This window comes from Acanthochromis polyacanthus, chromosome 8 (genome assembly GCF_021347895.1).
Source record: "Acanthochromis polyacanthus isolate Apoly-LR-REF ecotype Palm Island chromosome 8, KAUST_Apoly_ChrSc, whole genome shotgun sequence".
Classification (NCBI taxonomy): Eukaryota; Metazoa; Chordata; class Actinopteri; family Pomacentridae; genus Acanthochromis; species Acanthochromis polyacanthus.
The window spans coordinates 11,008,167-11,028,088 of NC_067120.1; the positions used below are offsets into that span (position 1 = coordinate 11,008,167).

The 19,922-nt window shown below is 39.8% G+C and overlaps 2 protein-coding genes across 2 annotated transcripts; one reads left to right on the forward strand and one right to left on the reverse strand.

The window, feature by feature from the left end:
* Window positions 1-430: 430 nt before the first annotated feature.
* On the reverse strand, window positions 431-8,554 carry malt3 (MALT paracaspase 3). Its single transcript, XM_022216476.2, has 15 exons — window positions 8,441-8,554; window positions 8,076-8,146; window positions 7,849-7,973; window positions 7,507-7,645; window positions 7,189-7,364; window positions 6,907-7,003; window positions 6,402-6,437; window positions 6,090-6,293; window positions 5,090-5,267; window positions 4,812-4,886; window positions 4,042-4,169; window positions 2,633-2,782; window positions 1,892-2,046; window positions 1,191-1,307; window positions 431-1,096 (listed from the first exon to the last, which is right to left on the reverse strand). The coding sequence occupies exons 2-15, from the start codon at window positions 8,116-8,118 to the stop codon at window positions 764-766; spliced, it is 1,956 nt and encodes a 651-aa protein (XP_022072168.1). The 5' UTR covers window positions 8,119-8,146; window positions 8,441-8,554; the 3' UTR covers window positions 431-763.
* Window positions 8,555-16,593: 8,039 nt separating this feature from the next.
* LOC127535058 (uncharacterized) lies at window positions 16,594-19,819 on the forward strand. Its single transcript, XM_051951921.1, has 2 exons — window positions 16,594-19,078; window positions 19,411-19,819. The coding sequence occupies exons 1-2, from the start codon at window positions 17,500-17,502 to the stop codon at window positions 19,560-19,562; spliced, it is 1,731 nt and encodes a 576-aa protein (XP_051807881.1). The 5' UTR covers window positions 16,594-17,499; the 3' UTR covers window positions 19,563-19,819.
* The last annotated feature ends 103 nt before the right edge of the window (window positions 19,820-19,922 follow it).

A 19,922-nucleotide genomic window follows, 5' to 3' on the forward strand; every position in this document is an offset into this window, starting at 1 on the left:
TTGAAATATATGTGGAGCAAAATGCCATTAAGCTTCCAGAAACTTTGTATATTTTTATATTTATTATCTTGTATATCCCTCTCTCCCCCCTCCCATTTACTATTATCCCTGATAAGTTATAACAGAAATATAGGTTCTTCTAAAATCTACACTCTGTACCAATGAGTCCATCAGTACTAATTACTGCACAAAATGTTACTTTAATGCTGCTGGGTCAAAAGCATAGACTGTATAATTCTTTATTATACAGTCTGTGGTCAAAAGTAGCATTCACACACATTTCTCACTTACTTTGTGTACCTTTAAACCAACCTGCATTCAGCTTCACTGTGAACTTAAATGCATTTCCCTAAAAAAACACTATCTACACTATTTGTTTTTTAGTTAAGCAAAATATAATGACATCTTTTCGAAAGATTGACAATCAAAATAATGATGAAAGTAGTAATCTTTATTATTTAAATTACTGCCAGTAATGTCTTCATATGATAAATTAGGCCAGCCAGTTTAGCACTGATGGAGAAAGTGTCATGTACAAGTAATGTTTTTTAGAAGCATTATACAGTCATTGTACAGTGTTAATGTGTTTTCAGTACTGTGCGATGAATTAAAGGCTGGTAACACAAACAGAACACAAATCTCAGTCATTCACTCATTCATTATCATCATCAATCACAGACATGTAACATGTATGATCAGCAACTGTAGCAAACATCCGAATTTCAGCTAGTATTTACAAGTGTAGAACCAGAAAGATTAGATGTCAAAGGTAAAGGTCTTGCAGTTCCGTTTCATCATTCTCCTCAGGTTCATTGCTCGGTGTAACTGCAATTTTGGCAGGGCACAACGCCTGACGAGTGAAAGGACGACATGTGCCAGGCAGAGTCTGAGGCAGCAGGGGTTTGCCATTTGAAATGTTGCCCATACTTTGAGCAGAAGCACCTTCTTTCTTCTTTCCTGTTGCTGCATGATTTCTCCTGTACAGTTTACAGGAAGCGACCAGAGGCTTTCCAATGTCCAAATGCTGGCTTTCTGTCTGGCGCAGCTTACTGTCTCTGTGAGTATAGTGTAGATCCACTTTGATGAGCATCGATTCCTGCCAAAGCCAAATGGGAAACAGAACACAGTTACTGCAAAGAAGCAAACACTTCATAGGAACAGAACTGGGACACATGTCATAGACTGCATACCTTAAGCTTCTGAAGGGCGCAAAGTCTCAAAGTACAGTCTGAGTTTTCAGATTGCCTAAGTAGTAGAGAGTCCATTTCCTCTGACATGCCAGGCCTGGAAAATATGTCTTCCATTGTCTAAGGATTTAGAGCATAAACAATTTTATTAGTACCATTAGTACATATTAACCAACGTCATGAAAATAAATAGCTCTTATATTTAGAATATTTATGACACTGAATCATTGCTAGAAAGCTTTGTAGCAGGTTAAAAAAATCAGTCACTAGATGTCAGTGTGGTCCAACATTCTGTCTTTTAATATGCGGATGCATTGCACAATACAAGTGCAGCAGACTACTATTAAAACTTCCTGCTTTGCCTGTGGTTGCAGCAGGCTGGAAGCCTATATATGGGCAGCACTTCCTTAGACATGTGAAACGTGGGTGTGAATGGTCATCATTAAGAAACTCCGAGAGGCTGATGGAAACTGACAGCAATCTACCGTGAGCAGTGTGGAACTTATGATGTAGTTACAACTTGTAGTTTTACAACCCATTGTCGAGTTTAGCTCTCAAAAAAGAAAGACTTTACATGTATAACGTGCTTGTGTCCCTTTTAAAATTGCTTCATAGTATGGATCCCTTGCATCTCCTATTAGCATGACAGGCAGTAAAGCTTGGAAACATGTCTGATAGTTTGAAGTAGAAATAAAAATATTTACAGGTACGCTTCTGAGAGTGACGGTGCAGTCCTGGGTATGTGGGCCTGTTGTCTTGACTGTGGCAAAAGCAACCAAGACGTTAGAGAATAAAGCTGAGAAGCTGACTTCCACTTCCACTCCGCAAAGAAACATCAGCCGCTTCCTCCGTGGTAGCTCTGAAAGGAGATATGAAATGTTTTATTTTAAGAATGCAGACTAAAAACAACTTGCTTCAAAACTGTTTGACAGTTTTTTCATGTGGTATTTATTAAATAGAGAAGTTCATTTTGCAGAGCCTCAGAATAACCACATTAGGGAGTTTCAGTTGCTCGGTTTTAAGCTGCAGACTTTTGTCTGGTCTGATGGAGTCTGAGGAGATTCAGAGATCAGCCCACAATATCATGATTCAGGTTTTGAAAGCTTTAAGTACATTTGAGAAAGTTTAAACAACACGATGTGAAAGGAACAAGTTTCCTGTTTTGATTTCTCCAACCCAATGCGTAGCTTCTGTGGAATAGGGCGGAAAACATCAAATTAAACCACAAAGTCTACACTTGGTTTGTCACATGCTGAGATGTGGGTGGTGTGACGAGGACTTAACAGAACTATCTCTCTCTCCGATAGCAGATCATCAGATGAAATTTACCATGGATTTATCAGATGGAAAACAAACTACATGGGGGGTGTGGGTATATATTTACATACCTTTTATTTTACCTAGAACTTTCAGAAACTGATTTTAAAAAATGTTCTTATACTCACTATTTGCTTGTTTCCAGCAGGCATCTCGCCGGTGTAGTTCCTTTGTGTGGCCGGTTGTTCGAACTTTATCTGTAAGGGATCGAGGTTCCTTCAGCGTGTGTTTGATTTCCACCGCCTGCTTTCCTATGACTAGAGGGTCTCTGCCGAGATCTGGTGTAAAGAAAGGGATAAAGTGTAGGTAAATATGATTGAAAATCCAGAGCAACTGCACATTAAAATTTCCATTTTTTTTACCTCACTTTCATACCCAGTCGATTTTGGTAAATTTTGAAAATATAACTAATAAATTGAATATATGCAAAATCTTCAATAATACCTTACAACACTTTTGATCATGAGACTGCTGGAGTTTTGCAGTAACTAAGAGTGAGCAATGAGTGACTTTTAGAAAATGTTGATCAGATTCACATGGCTGGAATTGAGGAACTTTGGGAAATTTGACAAATTAGGCTAATAATATTCATAATTATTAGCTCATCTAAATTTGTTTTGGGAAAACCCCAGACTCCCAACATTAAACACATACAAACATGGGAATAATTAAAATAGCTTTAGAGATATTTTACAACACTCCTATTAAAAAGGATGAGAAATCAACATCAAGGTTTGGACAAGATCAGCAGATATCAAAACTAGACTCAAGAATTTCTACGTTTTTACCTACATTGTGGCTTTCAAATTTTTAAAAAAAGTATGATGATTTCAAAGAAAAATCATAGCTAAAGACGTATTTGTTCATCTAAATTTCCACTGGTACATTAACACAGACAGACAGAGTGCTGTCAGCAGGGTGTCCTGTCCTGCTAGCTCTGATTTGTGAGTGAACCCATGAGAGGAGGTGCCCAAACGGCAGAGCAGCTGTCCTGCACTCCGCAGCTCTCGGGTTTCTGGCTGTTCTCTAGCCAACAGTGTGAATTTCCAAAGAATGAGGTCACATGCTAATGGTACCTCAAAAAATTATCCTACCACAGGCTCATCAAACGGACAAACACCCCCTGAAAGACAGGACAACTTGATAACTCCTCGCCCCAGCTCAGTCACAGCTATACTTACAAGTCCTGAGTAAACAACATAATAATGATTTATAAGCAATTATAAAACTTGTCTGTGGTCCATCACGCACGCCAAAGAACAACCTGTTCCCTTCAGCTCTACGTACCATGATTATGTAACTGTCAGCCAACTAAAATGTGGAATGTTATATCAGTCATTAACTAAATACAAATCAGATGCGAGTTCGCCTTAAGTTTATCAATACTTCAGTCTCAGAAACTAACGACTTAGTATTATTTAGCATGGTCAAAAAACTAAACGTGTTGTTACAGCAACAATTTAGTTTCATCTGATATGTTTTGAATTTATTATCATGTTCACAAAATCAAAACCACACCCTTATTGGAAATACTCACCCTCAGACACCATCTCCAAGACATGTGTGACTTTCCCAGGTTGTAGAATGTGCCTGTTCAAGTACTTAGTGAAGATTCCAGTACTTTTCCCCCCGTCCTGGACCTCGTACGCCTCAGCATCTTCACATCTGCAATGAGAAATGATTTATACACTTTACAAACACGTAAGAAACATTTAGCTAGGTTGTTTTAATTATATAAATAACTTTCCATTCCACAGTATGTTGCCTGGGGTTGCGATGGTTTGAGAATTTCATGATAGGACAGCTGTCTCAATAAATATCACACTACCACAGCATGTAGTCGTACACAATGGCCTCAAAAGAATGAACACAGAAGAGTTCCTCCTTTGGCAGCCACTTTGCATCTTCATTTTTTGCCGCCTGAATATCTGTCATCAAGCATAACCTCTAGTTCATTTTTAGGACATCTGAAGTAATCAAACACTGCTGATTTTATTTTCTTTTATGACGGGTAATAAAGACTGGAGACATCAGCCTCACTTCCCTTCATTTTCACTGGTGTAAGTTGATGAGCCTGCATGAGGCTGCATTTTCCTTTCAATACCACAGATAATCAAATGTGCATCACAGTCTGATGATTTCCAATTTGCATCTCACGGGTATGCCGCTGCAACCCGAATACGGACTGATATGGAATAATATTCTTATCTCATAGGGCAAAAATGAATAAATAAATGTGTTCACAAGCCAGAGGTTTCAGTGTTTGTGATAGCATATTTAACAGAATAACTAGTAAAAAGTACATACGTAGCGTAACCATAAACTGTGTTCCCACTTGGTCCTGATGGCATGATGACTGATGGTATGCAATCCTGGTTGTACCTACAAAGAGAAAAATGCAGTTTTTAGAAGAATGTATCTTAATGAGATAATTTTCTAACAACATTAACTGATATGTAAACAGCAGAGTGTATGCACAGTATGCATGTGACAGTATAATGATGTACAATCTTTAGTTAGTACAGGTAATTGTGAAACACATGTATCACAGTCCAGTCGTGAAAGAAATTACTTGTTGCATTTACCATTTTCTACAGGTATCCAGCAGGATGACACTCAGTGCAGTCTGCTTTTCCTGCATGCTGTGCATGACCCTCTGCACACAGACACAGTTTTCAGTTCTGTACGGTTGTGGAGCATCAACGGCGACCAAGTAGTTCTTCCCAGCATGCTCATATCCATGGCCCGCATAGTAGAAAAGGCCTGTCAAAAGTGATAAAATACATGTCTGGTTACCACTGCAAGACAAAAAGAAGTGTAGTCGACACATTTCACTCTGCATAGAGTCTGTAATTCTGGGATAAATCATAAGTGATATTTGGAAGTTACACAGGCAAAGAGATGCCGGATTTCTTTACAGCACAGTATGTTTCAAAACATATCTGGATTCTCAGGTTTTCTATTTTTGTTTTGATATTAACAAGAGAAAGAGAGAATAGTGACAGAGAGTATCATCCTGATGTATAATAACGGGTTTCTTATCACTGTTCAAATGTTGTCATCAGTACAACTTCATATTACAGCTCTGTGTATATAATGTGTACATGTCTGCTGGTTAATAACAGAAGTGACTTACTTCCCCTGAACAAGATGACTCACTGTTGAAGCCATTTGCTGTATGTATTAAGCCAGACATAACACTGTATAGCTGATTATCATACACATAAAGAAGTTTAGATGATTTTTTTATTTATTCTTTGGCTTGGTTTGCACCTACAAATGTACCTACAAATACTATATAAACCTGTTCTCCTAAAGTTTTGCAAGCATTCAAGAAACGCCATGTACCCCTCTTTTGTTTTCTTTTTTTTTTTTTACCTCTTCTCTGCCTAAACTGATCCATTGGTTCATGAACTCTGGCAACAGCAGATAAGTGGCACAGAATATGAAAAACAAAGCTACAACGCTTTGGATCCCACAAAAATCGTTAAATTAAGAAATATTTCCAAAATGTTGTCAAATTCTTGCCATTTAGCTGATTAGTACGTGATTTAGAAAAAATACATAAAAACAAATTGTACTCACCATAAACTCCTCTGTCAAGGAGCTCAATGAACTTGTCAATAGCGGCCAGCATCTCCTCTCTGGTGAGATCCAGCAAGGAAACGATTCTGAAGTCAAGCTGCTGCAGGAGGTTTCCCAGCTCGTGTACATCCATGATGGGGGCCATCAAGCCGGGGTGGTGGGAGTAATTCAGGTTGCCAATAAGCAGAGCAACTTTATCACTGGCTAAAAGAAAGATAAAAGGAGAATTTTAATCATAGTGACAAAGGAAATTCCAGTATGTGCTGTGATTAAAAATAGCATGACCCTGTGTTTCTTTCCATAAAACCATACCCGTGGGTGCTGCAGGAACATGCTGCCGAGGTTGCACTAGAGGATATTTTAAAAAAAAGCACAAAATCAGTATTTGATTACCATAAATCTCAAGTAAAATACGAGTACCGATTTTGTGTAGAGGACACATACAATCTAACACTTTTTAGAAACATATTCTCTGTCCACGCCACAGTGTAAGTTGTAAACAGGAGAAATGCTGCAAGAACTGGTTTCATTTTACATCACTTTCCTGTTTTGTGTCTCAGGCTCGGACCAAGTACTATTTGGAGTCGAACAACTTCCTTTTTAGTCTGTAGAAATGGGAAAGTACCTCCTGCATAATGGAAACAACTTAAACCCTCAGGGCTAAATCAGTGGAATGAAGGGTTTGAGAAGAATAACTGATTTTCTTCACTCCCCTTTTAGAAAAGGAGGAAGTAAAGTCAGAGGAAAATACAAGGCTAATATTGGGAAAAGACAGACTTTTACAGAGCTGACAACAGAGGTTTTAGCTTTGACTCACCAGTGTCAACATCGACTGGTTCAGTCCACCTCTCCTCTAGCACGTTAGATATTGAGCACAGGTAGGATCCCGCATGGTCAGCTGTTGCATGGTCAATCTGCAAGTATAATGATATTGCTTGTCTTTCTGGCCATTTCCTCATACATATGTTCACTACAATTCATATTTCTGGCATAAATAGGTTAAGTAAACTAAATAAATTACACAGCTGTTCAATAAAAGGACAGTAAAATATTAGGTATCACTATCAGCAGGGAGGTCAGTAAACACTGGCTTCCTTACCTGCAGCATGTCACTAGTCTTGTCCTGCAGTGGCTGTCCATTTCTGTACCACTGGTAGTGTGGGGCAGGGATGCCAAAAGCAGCACAGCGGAGAGTGAGCTTTGCACCATGCTGAATTGTCTGTGGTTTAGGGTTGATAGCGATATGTGGCTCGCCCTGCCAATGAGCCGGCAGGCCTGAGGGTTAGAGAGAAAGTCATTAAAACCCACAGGAAACTAGCAACATGTACTAAACCGATTCACAGGCTCAGGCTCAGCTGCAAATATGCAAAGCAAAAAAAAAAAACTGTTCCAGCATCGCACAGTCAGAAAGCATTACCTGATTTATCAATGTCCAACACCTTCACTTTCACCCATTCGCTGAACACATAGTTATAGAACTGGTCGTTCACTCTGCACACATAGAGCTGAGTTTTCTGAGCTCTGAAAGTCAGGTCTGCTTGAGTACCACCAGGCACCTTGATGGGGAGAAAAAAAAACAATCAGTAAAGCTGTTCTCTATTTACATGTTTGTTTGTAGTTGTTTTGGTCATTGAGATAAAGAGATACTACGAGAGATCTGTACATCAGAATTAACACAGACACCAGAGTTCACCGCAACAAACAGTGGTCATCACAAAACAAAAAGTTCACTTTGTTGTGGCTTAGAAATCTCACATACCTTGTTTTCATTTTCAGAGAACCACTGGTAGCTGAGGACCCCTGTGCCCTCAGCTCGGACACTCAGAGTCACCTTGTGGTTCACAGGTACACACACACAGACAGGATGCTGCACTATGACAATGTCTGAAACAAATCACATCAGAATGTCAGTCGTGTGAAATTACACTTAAATGTGCACGTTAAGAAAAGAAACACTGCTGAGGCGACGTAGAGAATAAAACATACCTCTGATCATCATTTGACAGGGCTTGGGACGGGATCCAGTCATAAGTGCATTTTCTACTTGTTATAACGGACTGTAAGAAGTTTTAAAAAGTAAACATTAAAATTGAGCACTTTCACTCCTTATAGCTTCCTACCGACACACGTTGAAAGCCTCCATTAACTACTGTAAAAAAAAAAAAAAAAAAAAAGAGCATTAAGAAATCGCAGAATTAAAAGTCTAGCCTCAGCCGCTAACTTCTCATTTCTGGTAAAAGTCAGATTCAACGGTATATCACAGAGTACTATCCGGTTATAAACTACCTATTTTAGACAAAAAGCCCCTCAGTGAGTAATATGACCATAAAGTTACATGTGTTACTGCATACCTGCCGACAGCCTCGCACCAGTTCAGCAGCTCAACAAGAATGTGTTTGGTCAGAGTTCATAACATAAGTTAAGAGAGGAAAACTGTTCGCTTTCCCGGAACATGACAGAACACGCAAACGCATTACCGTAAAATTCATAATACACAGGCATCTGTCAGAATAAACAATGAAATAAAATCTTCGGCTCTCTACATGTTCTGTAAATCATGAAGTGACAATATATCTTATATTTAAAAACACCCAAGAGTCAAATTTGTGGCAGTTAAGTGTATAAAATTTATGCAAAGTTTTTAAAGGAGATGCAAGTAAAATCCCTTTTCCTGGCATTACGGTAGTGAGCAATCTGGCCTCTATTCAGGTGCAGTAAAATCACAGGCTGAGGTCACAGTTTGGAGACTTACAAAGTAAACATTGCCTCTAAAACTGGACATACCGGAGATAGAGAAGCCACATGCTGGATTTTTCAATGATATATTTAAGAAATAAAACCATACAGGTCCTCTAATTTACGCAGATAAATTACACTTTAAAATTTGCTCAACAGTATCCAACATATATCCAGTTTCTTTTTTCGCCATAATGTGATGTATGTGAAATGTCCTATTGTAAACAAGCAACTGCATTTTAGCACAATACATTGGCTGAGTGACAGGTCAATTAAGAATATCCAGTCTATTATGTTTACATATATTTTAGGAGATAGATATCTCCTTAGACTGTTTATCAGCTTTTAAATAAAAAAAAAACTACATACAATATGTTTATAGATGTTTATTCTAGACTATTCTTTTTTGTAAATATTAAAATATGTAATGAGATATCTACTGTCTACATTCCTCCTCTTATACTGGAGCCATATTGATATGTACCATTTTTGCAACAACAAAAAAAACCATTAGGTTCAATAAGTTTGTTTGTTTGTTTGTTTGTTTGTGAAAGCTATATTCTAGCTGTCTTTATTTAACCAGGAAAGCATACAATTTCTCTTTAAAAATGTTGTGTTCAAGATAAAATGGTTAGTTGCAGTGGAACCAGAAAACAGTTCTAGAAATGGAACAACAAAATAATAAACAAGATTTATGGTACAAAGGAACTTCAATCCCAGAAACTAATTTAATGCCTTTTCAATACAACTCAAGACATATTTGAAGAAGAATCTATCTAACAAACCAATATTCTAAAACACTTCTTCATCTCTAAATCAAAGTTTAGATTTTGCAAGCCTGTTTTTGTCAGATGTGAAATGTCGGCAACAAATGGGTGGCCATGATTTGACCATGGGTTGCAACACAAAATGAGATGGGCCGTCCTTTAGCAACACTCGAGCACAGCATAGGACATAAACCATTGCTTGTCATCAGCTGCATCTTGAACCATATTCCATAGACATGTTTTGCAAGTCCACATTTAGTCGGCTACAGTGTCTCACCAAGACGCGAAACCGTTTCTCCAACTTGTTGAGTTGGATCAAAGCAAAACAGTGAGGTTCTTATGTGCCACCATGACCACTGATGAAATTTGAGATGTGATTTCAGTCAGTGTGTTCTGGTTTAAATGGCTAGATTTTGCCATAAACTCTTTTTAGTTTTTAGATTTATTTGTAAAGTCTAAAGTCTAGTTTCGGAAAATCTGATGTGCTCCTGCACCTATTTGTGGGTCTGCTATAAATAGGGCCCTGCTGGCAACACATGCATGTCTATGATAGGCGGTTACAGAGATTTTCTTCACACACTCTGGCTCCAAAACAACCCTGACAACATCTTCATGGTGAGTTAGAAAATTTACTAACTTTTATCATGACTAACACTCACCTCAACTGTATTCTTAACACATACAAGCAAATAACATGTCTTAGGGTTGTGTTTGACCACTAACAGCCCTTCCACAACCTGATAGCTTATCCTATTTATAACTTGCTCCAATGCAAGTACTTAGCTTGGTCAGCTAGGACAAGCATTGAGTTGGAACTGTGTTTAAGTTTTGTAGGCGCAAATAACCCAGACTGTATTTTATACTTTCTTCAGTTAACTTTTAGCAGATTGTGTTATTATTCTGAACTGTTTCTTTTTTTTTCTCCAGGAGCTTTTACATGGATACCACCATTAACTTTGAGCCTTGATCATTGACAAGCGGTGGCTGTGAACAAGGAGCAGCCTTGTACTGTGGGTGATACATTTATCTCAGATTGAACATTTCTGGTGAATTGAGTGCGTGGACAATGAATTCCAGAAGGCCAATGACTCGCTCTTTTTCTGGCAATGGGAGGACAAGCAGCTTCAGTGAAGAGGACATGGGCTCTTCCAATGGCCGTTCAGAAAGCCGCAATACTTACCTCTCCAATGTTAGGCCTGAAAACAGGTAGACAGTCTCATCCATGATCTATGTTTTTGCAGAGCATGTAAATTTCTGTTTCTTGAGAAGCACACTCATATTTTCAAAGAACTAGATTTATATTGCATGGTGGTCAAGAAGACACGTCTGGGTCACGCAGGTTAAAGTATGACAAACATGAAACATATGGAAAAATTTCTCTCTAAATTGAAATAACTGTAGTTGGAAAAGTAAATAATGATGGTAGTCAAACTATCAATTTTTAGGATAGCGGTAAACACACTGTGAATCAAAAATCATATTTATCGTATAAACAATTATTGTACTTTTGCAATCTACAAATGCTCCTTTTGTTAAAGAGGAGGACAGGTATGAAACAATTTTATTCAGGTGGGTCCCATATATGTAGATCTTAATTAATTAGTGACGTTTCTTTATTTGCCTCCTTCCTGAATAGCTATTCAAGGTATTCTCACTACAGACCAATGAGGTAATCCCTATTTCAAAACACTCCTCCCAACTAACATGTTAACCAAAGAATCTGGTTTACCCCGAGAATGAAAACAGCACAAGTTTTAACAGTAATGTAAATGTCTAATTTGTCCAGTGGTTTCAGTCATCTTTCAGTTTCAGTGCTGGATTGATATCTTTGTTTTGCTTGACATCTCACAAGTTTCTGTCACTCTTTCACATTCTCCTCACTACCAAAAACTTACATTAACATCTTTTCCTCTCATTTAAGTAAGTAATTGGAATGTCCTGCACAGAGGTGAAGACATCACTGGAGTGAATTGTAACTGTTTGTTATTTGAAGCAAGAAATTGTCTCTCTAATGCGTGAGTGTTTCTCTCCAGGAGCACATTGTGCAGCGTCATGGCTCAGCTGACTGAAGACATACAGCCGTCTTTTGACACCACCTTGAAATCAAAGGCAGTGTCAGAAAACTGTAATGTGAAATTCACATGTGTGGTATCAGGTAGGCCTCGCTCACTGTCGTGTCTCTGCCTTGTTTGTTTGTTGGAGTAACCGGAACTTTTCAGATTGATTTTGGCGTGAAGAGACAGGATGTGACTAATCTGAAAACAAAGGAAGGATTTCACCTTGAAGGCACAAAATGAACTGTTACTCTTCCTTAACTGCTCCTAAAGTGCAACAGCCACCAGCTGGTTTTTCAAGAAGTCATGTTTTTAACTGCAAGCAGATTGCATGGGTGGGACCATCCAACAGCAGCAGCTGTTCCATCGTGACACTTCACAAACATGAAGCAATAGCCAAAAACACATTCAGGCCAAAGCTGCTATACTGGGGCTTGTTTACTGCATATTTTTACAACTAGATTTGTGTAGAAGAGAATATTTACACACAAATTATATCTGCAATAAATACACATAACTAGCACTTTGTGAAACAAGGGGCATTTGTTTATTTATAATGAGTTTAATATAGTATATCTATGTCTATAGGTACCCCAGCTCCAGAACTCAAATGGTACAAAGATGATATGGAAATGGACCGGTACTGTGGACTCCCAAAATATGAAATTCGCCGAAATGGAAAAACCCACACGCTTCATATTTACAAGTAAGCCACACTTGCAATAATCTTATATTGCATCCATTCAAAATAGTAGATATTTGTTTATTTAACACTGGTAGTCAAGCCAAGTCAAGAATTAGGAACTAGGATATCTATAATATGAGAATAATGTGTGTTTCTGTTTATAGCTGCACACTGGACGATGCAGCCATCTATCAGGTCTCAGCCAGTAATAGTAAAGGTATTGTCTCTTGCTCTGGAGTTTTGGAGGTTGGCACCATGAGTGAGTACCAGATCCACCAGCGGTTCTTTGCTAAGCTGAAGCAAAAAGCAGAGAAAAAGAAAAAAGAGCTGGAGGAGTCGACCAACAAGGAGTATAAAGAAAACATTCAGAAAGAGAAACCACAGAGTAGCCCAGAACCTCCTCCAAGGAAGCGATCTGTTCCACCACCAAAGGAGAGGGCAGTGGTCAAAGACCCTCTGGCTGTGGAGGAACTGGGAGCTGCTGCAGAACCTAACGGAATTAGCTCAGAAGTCACAGCCCCCATGGACAGTGGTCTGCAGGATGAAAAGGAAATCTTGGCTAAAAAGAGAATAAAGATGTCAAATGGTGTCGATGCTGGGGTTAACAGCAGCAGTAGCAGCAGCAGTAGTCGAAGCCACGTCATGGAGAATGGAGGTGAAAACTGTTACGATGGAGGAATCAGTTTGGCACAATTTTTGGCCGAGACTCTCCAGTCCCAGGCTGCTGAGGAGAAACAGAACTCATCTCGAGTGGAGAAACCTAAAGAGATGGATACAGCAATTGTAAGTGCCAATAAAGAGAAAGAGAGGGATCAAGAGAAGATATGTACGAAAGCAGAGGAGCAGGAAAAAGCATTACAGGAAGAGTTTGAGAGGGAGAAAAGAAAAGAAGAGGAATCAGCTACAGAAAGAGAGAAAGAAAGGCAAAGGCAGCTGGAGGTGTTGCATGCAGCAGCCCATGGCAAACATGGTTCAGAAGTCAAACATCACAAGGGTCATAAGGATCACGACCACCACAACATCCAGGCTTCCATCTCTTCTATGCTCCACACAGTCAAAGACTTCTTCTTTGGTAAGAATAAGAAGGACTCTCATGATCACTTTGAGAGTGAAGAAAGAGAGTTTGACCACTCACATGACTCAGTGCTGCCTCTTCAACCAGAAATGCCACCATCATTTCAGCTGCAAACGGAACATAATCAAGAGGTATGCAGTTCTCCCACAGAGGAAGTTGTATCAATGGAAATAGATAAACCCAAGGAGCCTTCAGACACTGTGAATGTAGGACAACAGTCAGTGTCAGTTGAACCACATACATTTAAGTATGTAGACAGTGTTTTACACATAGACCTGCCACCAGCTCATAAATTGCCACCAGAGATTGTAAAGGAGTCCACAGAGCAGAGTGTGACAGAGGCTGATGATGCTGTGGAGACCATGGAGGTGACTGTGGTACCAGACAGCAGCGATGCCGTTGAAGAAATGTCATTGACTGGGCACCAAGTTCTCACTGAGGTAAGTGCAATGGTCTTGCACTGCAACTAGCTGCCACTTCACCACTGCATATAAACTATATTTGTGTGACAGAATAGAGCACAGTATGTGCCATTTAAGTCCCAAAGCCTAAACTGTTCAAGATTACATAGTTCAGACTTCAAACGATGCTGGTTATAAAAGTGGTAGATAAGAAACATATCACAAATCATGGTTAGATTTTATATTTGTGTGACATCTTGGAACCATCAAAACATCCAATCCCTTAAAAACATACAGTATAATATCAATGATGAGTGACTGGTGGAGTGAGTCAGCCTGGCTGTGTGGGACTATGGTTTTACTGCACTGATATTACTCAGGAGTGATAAGCCAAACAAAATAGAGTGGGAACCTTGAGACAACTTGCACTAAACACATGTGGGGGTGGGGGATGTTGTGTGTCTACACTGCACACTGTATTAGAGAATCCAGAATATCTCAGATGTTGGCTGAGATAGGCGAGACACGAGTGCGTCAGAGATCATGATGAAACTGAATGTCAGAAGTGGTTCTCATGTTACAAACAGGGCTTTGCATGACAGAGGGCTATGTGGCCTGGACAAGCGGTAGTAGAGTGAATGCTGCGGCAGGTCTTAGCATGAAAGGACTGGACACATTCCTCACTACCCTCCATTTCTCAAAATAGATCTCTTCCTCATCTAGAGAGGAAGGCAGTACTGCCGTCATCTCACCTTGGAGAATTGTTTAATGTCTGTCTAATGACTGCTTCATTTGAGGTTACGCTCATTTAGTTATAGGTGGCTGTGCTACTCTTTGCTTTTCGGTTTTGATTTGTTTCATGCTTTCTGTAAAGTTATCATTCTGAAATTCTTTTTTGCTATTATACTGCCTTGCATAAATTATTTTGAACGGATTTTAGACAATGAGCCAAACAAAGAGGTACAAGATTTTGACAAAAAACTGCACAATTCTTAGATTTTATCCGAGACTGTCTTTAATGAGATTTAGCAGCTAACCAGATTAAAGTGACATTCACATAAATAGTGATAAACATAACCTCTTTCATTCAAAACTTGTTAGATATTTTAGCTGTATACATCATAAATTACTAAAATAGTAATACACAGTATGGAGATAAAGTTGTGAAGAATGATAATTGAAGAAAGTTTGTGTTTTTTATAAGCCTAGTCAAGATGTCGCTAAAAGTTAGTTTTTTTATTATTTCTGTTAAGGTTATATAATTTATCCATATAAATTCCAAGCTTACGGTTGTTTTTCTTTTGCATTTCTACCTTTTACCATTGAGTTAAGCGGTGCACAGTGACATGTGGAAAAGGGAAGTGAAGTAACTATGTTTAAACATCCACCTGCACAGCGATTATATGTCCATAATGTGGAACTACAACTGGGCTTTCGCTCTGCTTCTGGGACAATGTGCCGCTTTTATATATTCATAGCTAGAGGAAGTCAAGCAATTGATCTGAACAATGTTTTCTCACATGAGTGTGATTTACACTCGGGGGGGGGCCAGAGCTTCATTTTTAGACTGAATGTGACACCATGCAGTTCCCTTCCATCGAAAGCAGCGACTTCTTTTTTTCTTAGTAGTCACTGCTGCCTAAACAAGCTGTCACGAGGTGACACGTGACTCCATTGCTCTTCTACGAAATAATTTTTAATGATCAGAACAGCAAAAACAGGAGCCCAACCCAACCAGACTTCTAGATGTTGCTTGACCTGTAAATCTTCTCTATAGCTCCATGCATTCTCAGATTGAATTAAGATTTTTTCATGAATATTATGACTTAAGATTTTTGCCTTTCAGAATCAGGTTATGCCAGTTACAGTTTGAGTGACCCAACACTTGAATGACTAATATGTGTTCAACAGATTGACGTGTGTCATGCATGTTGTGGCTTGTCTATTGCAAACAGACAAGCTTTCATTCATTCAGAGCCCACAAGTACTCTGTGTATACAGCACACCTATGTCAGCCATGTGGGAATTCCCCTGTCTGTATGGACGCAGTAGAGGCCTAGCTCACAAGCACTTTCAAAGTCGCTGATTATTTTGTTTATTTGTTTTCTTTTTCTTTTGAACTGATGTTGCTCGTCTCACCAATAATAAAATTGTTGAATAGTGAAAATATTTAAACCAGAGAAATAAAAGTGAATACAAAATGGTCATTCATGTAGGGAGTTATTTAGAAAATTCTAACTAAACTGGATAAAACTTTTTTATTTAACCACGTGCATTTTTATTGTACCGTCACATGTGCAAACACTTGGTTTCACCTTTCTTGCATGTGGTAGGAGGTAAAAAAAGTTCCTGAAATAAGCTGACATGCCATAAATCAGAAGAATATATCGACTTACTGTAGTTGTTCCTCATATTTTTCAAGTGTTTACCTTCTAATGAACTAATAACTAATCTATCAGTGGTCATGCTTCTGTTGATTCATGGCAGAAAAACTGGTCTCAGTCTAAATGTGTCAAAGGTCACTGCTTTTTCACTGCAATGCGATTCTTAAAAACACATTAAACTTCTCAGCATGATGCTGAATGAGTTTTTCCACTAGGGTGTACAGTGTCTTTGTCACTAATAAATCAAACTGGTAAAAATATTTTGCATCTGCAGGAATCAGAACCATGAAGCATGTTCAGAGTTGAGTGTGAAAGACGAACATTGCTCTAGCTGCAAATGTTGTGAAGTTCTAAAATGCTTTATTTGTTTACTTTCAATCAGGCAGAAAAGAAAGACTCCGAGGTTGTCTCAGTTATCAAAGAAGTTCCCATTCACCAGCAAGACCCAAAATGTCTGGCAGCTTCAGCACAGTCTAATCAGCAGGGTGCAAGAGATTTGTCTTCACCTAGGGAAGATGAATCTGTCTTACCACAGACCCAAGCCCCTTCTGATGAAGAATGCCTCCTCACTTCCGCCCTCGCTACTTTGGAAGATGGTTGGACTCCCCCCAACAGCATTATCTCAACAAGAGGTAACCACAAGCTTGGAGAGGGACCCACTGAACCTTTGCAGGAGGGGGAGCTAAGTGTTGATAAGGTGGTCAGAGACGGTGATCCAAAAACGGAGGAGGCCTCTTCTTTTAATAAGTTGCTTGAGGAAGAGAAAACTGAAGTGAAAACAAATAATCACCCATGTTTGGATATAAACAGATCTGAGATTACCAAAATAACAACGTCTTCACTGGAAGACAGAATAGAACCATGTGAATCTAAAGCACCAGTTCAGGTGTTTTTGCCTCTTTCTGCTGTGGCGGCACACAGTACAGAGAGAGATCATGTAAATGAAGAGACCAAGTGTGTCTCACTGATTCAGGAAATGAATGTAGGATTTCCGCCCACTGCAGTCCCGGAGAGTTTAGAGAAGGGTGACCTAAAAATGCAGCATGAATTCACACCTTCTAATGCAGAGGAAATCACAGAAAGTGTCAATGCAGTACAGAGTTCAAGCTCAGACTTCAGAAGCAGTGAGGAGAAGCATGGATTGAACAAAGTGCTGAGTTCTGCAGTGGAGAAAGATTTAGAAAGTAATTTGTTTAATAGTCTAAAAACACAGCAACAAGCAATTCTAGAGGGTGAGAGCAGTGAAGCGAGGAATGAGAGTTTACAGTTTGAAGTAGAGGCAGAAAGGAGGACCCTAATAAAGGAAAAATGTTGGATGAAACAAAGATCATTTCAGTAACACAAGACAGTGGAAGTAATGCTACTATTTTGGAGGAACACAGTAATATTGCATGTCAAGACAGCAGTGAGAGACAGCATGGTTGGCCCTCAGAGAGTATCCCACCAATCCAAATATCTACTGTTGAAGACATTACAGATATTAAACCACCTGTGCCAGATTTGAGGCCAAAGGAACCTTTCATAGTCCCAAAAATCGAAATAATGGAGCCTGAGCTGAAAGGGTGCACTCTGCCACTAACCATTTTGGCACTAAACAAGCCGGAGACGAGTCATTTGCAAGACCATGATGTAACTCATGAGTCAAAGATAATAATCCAAGACCAGAGCCTGGCTGATTCTCCAGGTTCACCGCCTACACAGGAAGGTATGCAGAATAATTACCACCTCTCAGCTACAGAGAAAGTCAAGGAAGTTGCTCAATTCTACGACGAGACGGACACGCTTGAACGGCAGCAGCTGCATGGGAAAAGCAGCGAACAGCTCCCTCAGATGGACTACGCATCAGTTCCTGTTATAAGTGTTTCATGTACTGATGAAAAGGAGGATGATGCTTTTGTAAACACTCATGATTTGCATGCACAGCCAGCTTTTGAAATTCCAAAGGTGCCTTCGTTTGTGGTGCCACCAATCTCTGTTACTTGTCATGAAAGTGATCCTGAGCCCAGACTGCCCACTCACAGCGAGTCAACAGAAACAGAAACTTTAGCTGACACGCAAAGGGGAACAAAACATGATGGTGACAATAATGTGACCATGAGGCCTGACAAAGCTCAAATTAGAAGACAGGACCTGGAGGAAAAGAGCATGAAAGAGAACACCCCCACTGTGTTATATGAAACTCTGATACCAAAAGTTGGTGACAGTGTGCCCTCATTGAGTAAAACAACAGAGGACAACTTGGAAATCTTGAAGCCAAAATCCCTTAAAGATGCCAAAACAGAAAATTCTGTGTCTGTTGAAGACCTCCAAAAAAATAGATTTTCTGTTGAGAGACTCAGCTCCAAACCCCCAGCATATCCATCACTGAGTCCATCCAGTCTTCGCAAATTTATGTCCAAAGCTGCTCCGGAGTCAGACAACGATTCTGGGGTTACTGCTCGGGCAAGTGACAAGACCGAGGAAGACCTCAGTGGAGGCTCGACTCCAACGTCATCCCTCTCCTGTGAAAGCAGTCCCAGGATGAAACGCAGAGACAGCCTGACACTCATACGGTCTGCCACGCCTGAAGAGCTGGCCTCTGGAGCTCGACGCAAGATCTTCTTCCCAAAAAATAAAGACGATGTAGAGATAGCTGTGTTTGGTACGTTAGATACTCAAGGTAAGAAGGAGAGCCCCTACATGTCACCCAGCCAGGCTCGCAGGGCAGCATTACTACAGGCCTCCACAGGACAAAACACCCCACCGATGGAGAGACGCTCCCCGCTGCTGAGTCGCAGAAAGGCCACTTTGGAGGTGCCAAAGGTCGTGGAGCAGACCCCAACAGAAGAGCCAGCTGGCAACAAGCAAGAGGAGAAACCAGCTGAAAAGAAGATAGACCCACTGAAAGGTAAAGAATCGAGCATTTAGTTTGTATTTCTATCTTGTAAAAGTATCATGATGTGTGACTAAGTGGGGAAAAGCATATATCTTGAAGCTCAAAAAAATGTACGCATAACTTAAAGTATCAATATCAACTAAAATTATATATACATTTAGGGGTTAGTTGGTAAAGGGCAGTACGGTGTGACATATTTGACTTGTTTTTTCGCAATACACAATACATAAGGTCATGTGAAATACAGTACACTGGCACTTGAGGAAGAGGAAACATCAGAAGGTCTCCACTCTCCAGTATGCTGTGTGTTTATGTTGCTCCCTTCCTCTCTCACACACCACCAGCACCTCAGGTTATCCGTAAGATCAGGGGAGAGCCATTCCCAGACGCCTCAGGACACCTGAAGCTGTGGTGCCAGTTTTTCAACGTGCTCAGTGACTCCACCATTAAGTGGTACAGAGATGAGGAGGAAATACTAGAGGTGAAGCGAAGGTAAATCCCCTCATTGTCGGGCAGTTTGTTGTCAACACCACCTGTAACCACCATGTCACATGTTCACTTATGTTATAGGTAATGACAGAATTACTTTCCGCCTTCTCCGTTGCTATTATTCTGAGGATTTCCAGCCAAAATGACCAGTAAAAGTGGTTCCAAATATGAACAATAATGCACTCCAAGGATGGGCAGGATTTATTTGGGCCTCAGAGTGCAACCCCTGGTCTTCTGTCATTCTCATATTCTCACTCCAGAGATGTCCAGCTCATGTGACTGTGAACCCCACAGCTGTGACACAGAGAGGTGAATCTCTGGCTAGACACAGAAACTGTAACCCGACACAATATTTTCCCATCTCCAG